This window comes from Myotis brandtii, unplaced genomic scaffold (genome assembly GCF_000412655.1).
Source record: "Myotis brandtii unplaced genomic scaffold, ASM41265v1 scaffold520, whole genome shotgun sequence".
Classification (NCBI taxonomy): Eukaryota; Metazoa; Chordata; class Mammalia; order Chiroptera; family Vespertilionidae; genus Myotis; species Myotis brandtii.
Genome location: NW_005369827.1, coordinates 2,474,854 through 2,487,107, shown reverse-complemented (window position 1 = coordinate 2,487,107; position 12,254 = coordinate 2,474,854). Strand labels below are relative to the sequence as shown.

General features: G+C 44.6%; 1 protein-coding gene across 1 annotated transcript in view; it reads right to left on the bottom strand.

The window, feature by feature from the left end:
• LIMCH1 (LIM and calponin homology domains 1) overlaps nt 1-8,574 on the bottom strand; it is an 83,800-nt gene extending 75,226 nt beyond the window's left edge. Inside the window, exons 1-3 of the mRNA XM_005877485.2 lie at nt 8,322-8,574; nt 7,739-7,934; nt 1,957-2,209 (exon numbers count right to left, since the gene is read on the bottom strand). Coding sequence (XP_005877547.1) covers nt 1,957-2,209; nt 7,739-7,934; nt 8,322-8,345 — 473 coding nt within the window. The 5' untranslated portion in view covers nt 8,346-8,574. The remainder of the gene's footprint in view (nt 1-1,956; nt 2,210-7,738; nt 7,935-8,321) is intronic.
• Between the last annotated feature and the right edge of the window lie 3,680 nt (nt 8,575-12,254).

Here is a 12,254-nt window from a genome sequence, read left to right as displayed (position 1 = left end):
CCCAAAACACTGCATAAAACTATGGAACTCCAGTTTTGTGTGCCTTTGTGAAAATCTCCATCTCACATGTAATATGAAGCCATGAGGACGGTAACTGGTGCCTTTGTTACAATTAAGAGAAGTAATTACTCCATTCTTTGTTTCTGAACCAACATGCTTTAGAAAAGGAGTCAAAAAAACCCAGTCTTTCTTACTGCTCCCTTGGGACAAAGGAAGTAAGTGGATTTTTGTAAGCCAGCCACCCTTTCTAAAGAGCGTGTTCCCGTTTCAAAGGAGCTATTTTCTAGTGATGTGTAGAGTAAGATAAGAGCCATTTAGGAGTAGTGTGAAAATTAACAGGCCATAAACCATTGACAAAATAAAATGTTATTGCCAGGGAAGTCCCGCAGCCCACACATGACTGACTACAGTAGGACCAGGTCTAATCCAGCAGCAAAAAGCTCACTCTTCACCTCCACTTCAAAGAGCCAGCTACTGCGAGCAGAGGCACGCCGAGGGCAGGGACGATTAGCTATTTCCAGTTGCTCCGAGTAGGGCGCAGTGATACCACTGAAAAGCGGGAGTGGGGAAACAGGCTGGAAACTGCAACACACCAGACAGATTCCAAACCCCCAGGCATGCGCCACGCCCGCCACGCCAGCCAGGCCAGCCCACGGCCTGCAGAGCTGACCTGGCGAAGCGCTGTGCTGCTGGCAAGACCTTGATCCCAGCTTGCTCTAGCCTCCTGCGCTTTTGGATTTCAGCAGCATCTTTTTCTTCAGACTCCTCTGGGGGACGCTGCTCCTTATGACGGCCAGTGGGTAATTCTAACCCACCATCTGAAGGCTTCCCATCAGGGTCCATCTGGCCAGCTGGGTCCTCTTCCCAAGGAGACCCCACTTCACTTCCCTCTTCCTCTATTGTTTCGGGGTAGCTAGTGAGTTGGACAATATGGTTTACACCAAACGAACAGACTGGCCTGGGGAGCAGACCACATGTCGTCGCCTAGTCATTCGCATACTACTTCCCACTTTAAAAAAAGTCATCGCATGCAATACAATCCTGGCAATGTGACAAAAATTAAATGTAGTCATTTATAAATTAATGCAATGCACCGTAATCTCAATATTGATTAAGAGCTATTTCAAAATTGATCTTGAGTGGCAAAAACCCTTTCCACTGGAAAGGTAAAATTTATGCTTTGTTCAATAATTAAAACTTTTTAATAAAATGCTGGTTCAGTGGAAAATCATAGATAATAAAGGTAGACTATTAGAAATAACCATGCAATGATCAGGGTGGTTTTGCTGAAAGTATTGGAATGGACTGTAAGTTTCTTTTGTTGGACTATAAGGTTCTTGAAGGCAGGGACTCTTTTATTTACAATTGGGTCCCCAGTGCCTAAAGGCAGTACCTTGTATGTAGTAGATGCTCAATAAATACTTGCCGAATAAATGAAAGGATAAAAACATAATCAGAGGTTAGGAAAAACACTGTTCCTTTAAAGAGGTGAGCAGTTCAATGTATCTTCCAATAAACAGGAGTTTCTACATGTGATTCTGAAGCATGTTCCATGAACCCCTTACATACTTGAGCTTTATCTAGATAAGCATGCATCTCAATAAAAAATTCTTTTTGCATAAGAATAAGTCTTTCTGCACCTAATCTACCAGAGTGGCAGTCCTGCAGTCTCCACAAAAGGACATGGATGACAGATCTGTTCTCAATGTTCTGTCAACAAGACCTGTTTTTACAAATCTGCTGTCAGACAAGTATTTGTTGAACACCTACTGTGTGCCAGGCACTGTTCTAGGTACCTTCATGAAGCTTATATTCTATTATCACAGTCTCTCTCCAAACATCTGTCCTGCCCACCTCCATGTGTAATCTCATCCATGTTTGGAAACAGTTATTTGAGCTTATTGGTGTCCAGGGGCTGCGGACCCCACACCACTCCGTGTTCAAGCCGGGCCTTACCTGAAGGGCCTCTCCCCACCCAGCGGGGAGGTGGCGGTGCTCCAGCTCTTCCGATACTCCTCTCGCTCTGCTTTCTTCTTTCTCAGAGGAGCGGGGACATAGGCTGTCTGGTTGCTTTTGTTCGGGAGGTACTGGTTAAAAGGCACTGCTGATTTCGGCTCACCGTGAGAAGTCCGCCTGGCAGACATGTCATCCTTCTTCACATCCGGCAGCTTCCGATGTGGCAGGTCAGATTCGGAGTCACTTCCTCTCCCTGGGAAGAGAGGATGGGTGCTGAGGCGTGTGCCGGGCCAGCAGTGACGTTCCCGACGGCAAGCATGCAGTATTAGGGATGTGGTTACATCTGCGGGTTCCGGGGAATCCTTCCTTCAATTATTCACTTAACAAACCTAAAGTATCAGTCTAAATGAGTCTACTGTGGGAAAAGCTCTCAACTTTAATCAGGGGGGAAAAAACCCTTCAAATTAAAAAAAAAAATCAAGGTAAAGAAACAGACACATAGATACAGAGAACAGACTGACAGCTGTTGGAGGGGAGGGGGGTTGAGGAGATAGTGAAAAAAAGGTGCAGGGATTAAGCAAAAACAAAATCAAACAACGCCCTCCCCCCTTCAAAACAAACAAACAAAAAACTCATAGAAACAGACAACAGTATAGTGATTACCAGGGGAAAGGGGGGTGGGGGGAGGTAGGAGACAGTAAAGGGAGGATAAACAGTGATGGAAGGAGGCAACTTTGGGTGGTAAACATACTATGCAATATACAGATGATGCATTACAGAATGTACACTTGAAACCTACATAATTTTATTAACCAATGTCTCCCCAATACATTCAATAAAAATTTAAAAAATAGAGGTAAGACTAACTGTATCTGAGAATTACAATTAGCAACCATTTGCAATAGCTCAGATTCTGCACCTCTCAAAAGAAAAACGAAATTAAGGAATGGAGTGTTTCCTGAGCACCTGTTGTCCCATGTCTTACACTGTGCTAGATATTCTGACAAATAAGAATTATAAAGTATTTTGTCTTTGAGGTAGTTTTAACCAAGCCACTTAACACTGGGAGAATATTAGTTATAATTCAGGAGCATAGACATATAGGAACAATCAGAATTCAGAAAAGTGGCCGATGTGGATTATAACCAAGGGTTTGTCTTCCAGGAAGTGGTTGGAGTTATAATAAATGCATATTCCTCTATATCAGTGGTTCTCAACCTTCTGGCCCTTTAAATACAGTTCCTCATGTTGTGACCCAACCATAAAATTATTTTGGTTGCTACTTCATAACTGTAATGTTGCTACTGTTATGAATCGTAATGTAAATATCTGATATGCAGGATGGTCTTAGGCGACCCCTGTGAAGGGGTTGTTCGACCGTCAAAAGGGTCGTGACCCACAGGTTGAGAACCACTGCATATTGAAGCCCTTCCTGGTACCCATTGCTGGAGGGAATCTTTTTTTTCCTGTGAACATTCTGGCCTGATGATCTATTCTTTTCTTTTGCACATTGTACTTTCCATCTTGCATTTTTGTGAACAGAGCTTTGTATCATCTACAGTACTTATTTACAGTGTCTTTGTACACAGTGGGCATCTTCAAATAGTCTGACAAATAAATGAATTGGTTTGGTTTAAAGAGTGTTTTAGACAATGCAAAGGAATTTAATGTTGCATACATCAGTCTTTCATAGCCCCAACAATTAATTATATTGCATCCTTGTTTCCTGAGTCTCATATCACTGGATTTCTAAGATCCACAGAGTGAAGCTGTCATTTAAACAAACACTACTATCTATATAGAGAAAAGCCTAAGTGACCATTATGACCGAACAACTGGAACGACTGGAATGACTGGCCAACCAGTCGCTATGATGCACACTGACCACCAGGGGGCAGACGCTCAATGTAGGAGCTGCCCCCTGGTGGTCAGTGCACTCCTACAGCCAACCTCCCATGGCCCGCCCACCTCCATGGCCCCTCCCCACAGCCGGCCGGCCCTGACTGCCCCAATCAGAACCTCCCTCGGCCCTGATCCCTGGCCAGGCCGAGGGACCCCCACCTGTGCACGAATTCGTGCACCGAGCCTCTAGTGTATAGATAACCACCATTTTAATGCTGGTTGAAAACTCTTAATCAATGAGAGCATTATGAGGCTATTCAATCCCAAATAGAAGATTACTGGTTTACACTTGTGAAAAGAGCCTTCAACTCAGAGGCGAGAGAGGAAGCAACCTTGCAGAGTGGGGATTGGAGAGGGTGGCAAGTCAGCTCCTCTTCACAGTGAGCTCTGCCCTCAGCAGCTCTGAGGCTCTGCATCTGTTACTTCAGCCCTATAAGCCTCAGTTTCCCAATGTGTAAAGTGAAGATAATAATACCACCTGCTTCCTAGGGCTGTCGGGAGGATCGCATACATGTAGAATTTACTGGCACAGTGCTTGGCCCACAGCAAGGGCTTAGTAAGTGCTGACTACTCTTCATGTCCTGACAGTTCTGGGTCTGTCAGCAATGAGCTGTGGGCTCCCAGGCTTGTCTCTAACACACTTGACTGTCCTTTTCTATAAAACAGGAATGAAATGATTTGCCCTGGAGATGAAATGATTTAATGGCTTTTAAAAGACTATAAAAGTTAAAAGCACTGACCATAAACAAGTGTTCATTGTTGCAGATAAAATATTCGGTGTATGAATTATTCATGCCACTTGCTCTCTGTCTTCCTTCAGAGGCTTTGACCGTTTCATTACTTGTTAGCTTTTAATTTGTAACTTAGCTCCCTTCCCACCCTAGGTCTTTTATCGTGTACTGCATATCTGTCTCAGTGTCATAATGAAATGGTTAGAGCCCCGTGAATTGCTTTGTAAACAAACACTTTGCCAAGCTCTGAGATTTGTTTCCCCATTGACAAAGGTGGAAACTGAGGCTCAGAGGAGCCAAGAGAGCCCCCTCTCTCTGGCTGGTTATTAATAGACAAGAACTCCGATTTCTGTTTTCAAGACACCAGCCCAAAGTTTCTTCTTTGGGACATACTTCTCTTGGGAAATGTCCTCTGCTTAAAGCATCTGACAGGGGAGCACTGCATTTTTGTTGAATAAATGAAAGAAAGACAATGATTCTTCGATCATAACGAATTAGAATGGTCTCAATTCTAAAATTCTATAATCTATGAATCTTATATGTGTATAATATCTAATTTATATATTATCTATAATATACTGAATAAATGTCTTAAAATAGGTTGTTTATGTGAATCAACAGATCATTAACATTAATAGATCACCCTTTTTATTAATTAAAAAATTATTATTTTTTCGCCCTAGCAGGTTTGGCTCAGTGGATAGAGTTCGGCCCATGAACTGAAGGGTCCCAGGTTCATTTCTGGTCAAGGGCACATACCTTGGTTGCAGGCTTGATCCCTGGTCCTGGTCGGGGTGCATACGGGAGGCAACCAATCGATGTGACTCTCTCACATTGCTGATGTCTCTCTCTGTGTGTCTCCCCCTCCCTTCCATCTCTAAGGAGGAATGCCAGTGAAGGTCAGGGAGGAATGAGCACCTATCTAGCAAGACCGAGTGACTGAACGGACCCTGGGACCCACAGCATCCCTACCAGATAGCTCTTGAGTCCAACCATAGAATCATGGCACCTCTAATGAGTGTTGCCCTTGACTGTCCCTATTGAATGGGTCAGTGGGCCTCAGTAGTAATAATACAAAAGCTCGCCATATTGGCCCGATATGGAATTGGAGAATTTTGTAGTTAGGTTTTCCCTAATGGATTATGAGTCCTGAGAAATAAATTTTCAAGACTTAAAAAAAATTTTCTAAATCTGAAAGCGTTTATGAAGATGTGCAATCTTCTTGATCAGCATCATTTAAAAAAATACCATAAACTCCAAGGAAATATAACATCTACTTGGACAAAATTATACTAATTTTTTTAAGGCACATAAAAATGGGTGCATTGCTTTAAGAACCTCTTTAGGTCTTGATTAGTTTACAAGAACATAAGCCCGAAGGTATCAGGCTGATTAATGAAATCTGTGTGTATGATGCTCTTTCATGGATGGTGTTTTGTGAAGCTCAATTTCATGTTAGTCTTTAGATGGAAAAAATATTTATCAATCTTAATTGTTGCTAACTACATTATGCCTCTGCACAGCTACAATATGAGCAACCATCATCTCAAATCCCTTCAAGATGTAGCTCGTTATAAACTCTGGTCCCCTGGAAGCTGGTGATGGAACAAAGGATCTGCATTACCAGTTATAAAGAACCAAGATGAGGAAAATAGTAATTTGTTAACACAATCACAATAATACGGATAAAGTAGTTTGGCTAAGATAGGTTTTGTAAAAGTCCATCTACCTTCTACTTACATGAAAGCTCAATTGGATCATGCATTTGGGACTGAAACTTCTAAAACTGGGGTGGTACTTTAAGAGGCCATATACAATTTTAGGAATGTGTTCAAGCACCTCACAATGCACTGTGAGATTCTGTAGGAACCACACACTATGTGGCCCCGAGGTTAATCCATTTGCTGGGAAGTTTAAGGACTAAACAAAAGCTCAGACATTCTAGAATTTAAAAAATCTATTGGGCAAACAAAGAAGTGTGGGTAAATTAAGCTTAAGAGTATGTGATTTGGGTTCACAGTTTCTGAAGCTTACGTTATACTACTTACTGACAGTAATTTTTGTCACTCACTCATTTAGGAGGCTTACTTAACCTCTCGGAGGTACATCTGCAAATATGGGTAAGAAGGAGTACCTCAGCCCCATAGTAGGACTAAGTGAGACACTTTGTGAGTACCTCATAATCTGTGCTGAGGACTAAATGAGACACTAGTCATAAGGTCATGGACTCAACGTGGACACATTAAGTACCCACCTATTTTAGTAACAGAATTTTATAGCTGAATCTTTTAGCTATAAAAGACAATTTTCATCTTGGAGAGTAGTCTTAAGTCTCTAGAAATATTAGCATCAAGAGATATTTTAAAAATACAAACAAAAAATTCCCACCAGCTTTAGTATCTGTCTGCAAGTCTATACATGCAGAACTGAGCCACTGTCCCTTCCAAAAAAGCACAAAGGTGCAAAATACTAAGGTAACACAGCTTCTGGAAAGTATGCATTAAGTTGATATCAGGTTGCATGACCATACATTTTTGTAAAGAAAATGATCATTCCTTACAGGTGCTATAACATCCACAGGATTCAAATCAAACCCAGCCTCAGAAAAAGGCAGTCTGGGCTGTGCCCTGTACTGTAAGGGCCACCTGCATCGCTCTCGGCAATGGTTGGGTATCATACCCCTCACACAGATCGCCAAACCCGAGCCAATTAAAGTTTCACAACCCCAGGCTTCAGGACTTTGTTCAGTGAGTGGAGTGCGCTTCCAGCTTGCTGGAAGTCGGTCCATTTTCACTTACACAGTGTGGTACTCACTCAAACATTTCCCTTCCTCATACCCGGAGGAAATAAACCCTTGGCACACTTTCTGAGCTAATGGTCTGCACAGCGTCTCTATTCACGGAGACCCAGGGAGGAATGATGTCACACATTTTCCAACAGGAGATATGCTCACTGACGCAATGTTCAAACGAACTGCTGGCAGAGCCCACCAAGAATCTAAGGCAAAAAACAACACTCGCAGACTTTCCTTCTACCAGTTTAGAGTTACCAGGTCCCTCCTCCCCAGCGCCAGTCCCTCTGTGGGCCACAAGGCAGCCCTTGTGTGTGTTTCATTCTAAGAGGTGCAGCTTGTGCAGGCTCCCACCTACCATCGCTGCTTCCCCTGAGGACTACATCTGGCGAAGGTGTCTGCCGGGAGCGGGAGCCAAAGGAGTCCAGGCTGTCAAAGGAATCATCGCGGCCGTGTCGAGGGGGAGACAGGGAGTCACTACGCTCGGAATCCCAGCAGTCGATGTAACCACTGTCTCGGATACTCCGCTTAGGACTCTCAATGTCATCAGTCTCCTGTCCAAAAATAAAACATAAAAAAAACAAAAAACGACAGACATTACAGCAACAGACGTTGAGCCTTCCATCACAGGAAAACCAGTCTCCAGTGGCCTCCAAAAATTCCTGCATCTAGCATCCGTAGGAACAGGTTATGACAGCCAGTTAGCGAATGGATGATCATCTACCAGCCAACATTTCATTCTTCCACCTTTCCCTGCGGCAACTTTCCCAACCAGAAAAATCACACCCCTGAAGAAAGAAAAATCCCCAGGAACTCCCACTTCACAATGTTTAAAAAAAGAAAATCAAAGCAAAGGGAAATAAAACATCATCACGTTTGAATTCACAAGAATACAATGACAGATAAAAACAAAAAAAAGGAAAGAAAACTAAAACCTTAACCTTGACCCGCCTTTCGGAATCCATAACCGCATGTCTGTTCTGGGCCGGAGCCCCGAGGTTAGCGGTGCAATTGCTCCTGTTTATTCGACCTGGCAAATGCACGCAGCATTTGTTGTTGCAACAGAATCAGATCCGTAAAATCCTGGAGCAGCGGGCTTCCCTCTCCTGCTACCTTGAAGGGAAATTCCTGCTCTGAAAGGGAGCTGTCTTTCTGAGGCAGAAAGTTAAAAAAAAAAAAAAAGCAATGAAAATATGCAAAATGCTTTTCCTGATGCCTCAGAAGAATCCAGGCATGCTCTTGCTCTCGGCCAGCTCCTGGCGCTGGGGGAGCTGAGAGCACTTGTGGCTGACCCACATGTTCAGAGCAGGGAGAACAATGGCTGTCTTTGACAGCCTGTGATTATAAATTCTTTTCAGCGCAAGCAGCACATACTAAAACACTGAAACTCCAGCAGGAGAAAGGTCAGTCCAAGCCATCCTCACCCGCCTATTATAATAAAAGCCTTGTTCCCGCCTGTGTCTTAGCATTAATTACAATAGTCCAGGCTGACGAAAACAAAAATAACTCTGGTCACTCAAAGATAAACCCCAATTTAATTCCCCCCCGATGGCCGCTTAAGATCGGGACTGTGGATGACATTGTTCTCATCTGCAGAGACTGGAATGTCACACTGTGGATTTCCTGGGATGCTCAGGAAAGTCCCCTCCACATTCCTAAAGGAAAGAAAAAAAAAATTCTCCATATCTGAGATTTTGGAAACTGTCTATACTGGCTCATATGCCCACTGGAGTCAATGCCTTTGCAGGAAGTGCCTTTGCCGGCTGCTTCTGTCAATTATATCCAGACCCTCTGACACAATCCCCAGTGGGAGGCACTCAGAGGGGGTGGAGTGGCTGTAATTCACGGGGCACACACAGATTCTGCACAGGAGAAGGCAACGGGAGAGAGGAGAAGGGCAGGGCTGAGAGGAGCTCCCTGCAGCCTCCACTCCGAGGATCTGATCAGTGCCTCTGAAGAAATAGGTTGTCAAAGCCCACACACTCTCCAGGGGGAGGCAGACATTCCAGCTATGGAAATGAAGGTAGTTTACTTGTAGGTCAAAAGTTAACCAGGACCTGAACAAAAGCCAGGTCCGGCACAGGAAGAACTCATGACCAACTTTTTCAGCATAGATCTAACTTGGATATGGTTTTGTATTTAATTTCTTAAGAAAGGCAAATAATTATCTTGTTTTATTTATCCACTGAGAAGAAGCCAAATGCTTCAGGATAAACATTGTTTTTATTGAATATTTACTACAGGTCTGGGGCTATGCTTGATGTTTTTTATATGTTATACTAGAGGCCCGGTGCACGAATTCGTGCACGGGTGGTGTCCCTCTGGGTGGCCTGCAGGGATCAGGCTGAAACCTGCAGTTCAACACCACCTGCAGCTCCTACCTGCCGCTCCTGCTCATCCTGGCCCCACTGTGCCTGCCGTGGGCTCGTGCCCAATCAGTCCCGATCGGGAGAAGCTTGTGCTGCCGCAGCAGCATTCACTAGCCATGAGCCCTGCGTCTGGCGCCCTCTCATGGGGAGTGGCCTGCGGAATTGGGTGGAAACCGGCTCTCCTACATCCCCCGAGTAGTCGCAGATTGGGAGAGGGTGCAAGCCAGGCTGAGGGACCCCACCAGTGCACGGAGGGACTGCAGAAGGGCTCCAGGGCATGTCTGGCCCATCGCGCTCAGTCCTGATAGGCTGGACCCCAGCAGCAAGCTAACATACTGGTTGGAGCATATGCCCCCTGGTGGTCAGTGCATGTCATAGCAACTGGTCGACCAGTTGAGTGTCTGCCTCTAGTGGTCAGTGCACATCATAACAAGCCGTTAAGCAGCCTTAGCATATCATTAGCATATTACGCTTTGATTGGTTGTTCGAATGTTCTGCTGTTCAGTCTATTTGCATATTACCCTTTTATTATATAGGATTATTTAATCCTCCCATCCTCCCATGCCAGTGATGTGGTTAGCACTGTCCCCATTTTACAGAAGAGAAACATAAGAATCAGAGAGAATAAGTAACCTGGGGTCACATAGTAAAGAAAGCTGTGATCCCAACACAGACCCCTGTCTTCACATCCCAAGGCAAACCTAACCCCATTTGATCAACTTTGGTGTAGTAACAGCTGCCACCATCAGCATCATTGCCTCTTCCAATTACTAGACACTGCCTCCTTACTCTGTGGATGATGCTACCCTGGATAAAGTCCCTTCACTAAGTGCTGTTTATGCCCAGGTCCCCAAACTATAAAATTGCAAAAGAGAGGCAGTTTGGGGCAGTTTAGAATAGGTTATCAGCATGTCTGGGAAACCTGACTGACTGGGTTTAAGTCCTGGCTCCACCCCTTGTCAGATGTATGACCTTAGCCAAGTTATTCTACCTTGCCTATTCTCAGTTTTCTCATCTGTAAAATGGAACTAACCTATCTCACAGGATTGCTGGGAGGGTTAAGTGTTACTATATGCAAAGCATTCAGAAAAAAATGCCTGACTTATGCTAAGTGCTCAAAAGTGTTAGCTATGGTTATAATTACTAATATGTATTCATCTGTATATGTAAATAACAATATATAAATCACATAAAACTTATAAATGTAGTTATATACACACAGAAACTCTCCTATCTCCTTCTTCATTTATATCCCATATTTAGATGCTTTGGTCCAATTTCTCAATAGGGAGGGCAGACACTCAGGGAGCTGAGCCACTTGTTACATCTAGAAATGACAAAATTTTATAAACTGCTTGGGGCAGCATCACAAAACTGGATTTTCAAGAAAATAGTACCAAAAAGTCTCTCCAAAAGGCCCAAATGTTCCCCTCACCCCTACTCTACAAACCATAGGAGAAGAGAAGCGAGAAAAAGTCAGCATGGTTCTTGGAACCTCAGTTGCTTTCTCACAGCTACTAGTAGTTATGGGAAAGAAAAACAGGAAGACTGTTCTGTTCATGGCTGTGTAGAGAGCCAAGAGTAAAACCTTGGATCAAGTGAGAGCTGGAAGCTGGATGGCATGGCCAGTTTGAAAAGTGAAAACCAGGCTACCCATGGCCATCCTTGGCCACGCTGGTCTCGTGGAACATTGAGGTGAAGCAAGAAGCTGGTTCTTCAGCCAGTTGTAGACTAGAGGCCCGGGGCACAAAAATTTGTGCACTCGGGGTAGGGGTGGGGTCCCTCAGCCCAGCCTATGCTCTTTTGCAGTCTGGGACCCCTCGGAGGATGTCCACCTGCTGGCTTAGGCCTGCTCCCTGGGGGGATCGGGCCCAAGCTGGCAGTCAGACATCCCTCTGGCAGCCCGGCAGCCCTCAGGGGATGTCCACTTGCCAGCAGGGAGCAGACCTAAGCTGCAGTCGGACATCCTTAGTGCTGCTGAGGAGGCAGGAGAGGCTCCCGCCACCACCGCTGTGCTGGCAGCCATCAGCCTGGCTTGTGGCTGAGCAGAGCTCCCCCTGTGGGAGCACACTGACCACCAGGAGGCAGCTCCTGCATTGAGCGTCTGCCCCCTGGTGGTCAGTGTGTGTCATAGTGACCAGTCATTCCCAGTCTTTCTGCTGTTAGGGTCAATTTGCATATTACCCTTTTATTATATAGGATTATTTAATCCTCCCATCCTCCCATGCCAGTGATGTGGTTAGCACTGTCCCCATTTTACAGAAGAGAAACATAAGAATCAGAGAGAATAAGTAACCTGGGGTCACATAGTAAAGAAAGCTGTGATCCCAACACAGACCCCTGTCTTCACATCCCAAGGCAAACCTAACCCCATTTGATCAACTTTGGTGTAGTAACAGCTGCCACCATCAGCATCATTGCCTCTTCCAATTACTAGACACTGCCTCCTTACTCTGTGGATGATGCTACCCTGGATAAAGTCCCTTCACTAAGTGCTGTTTATGC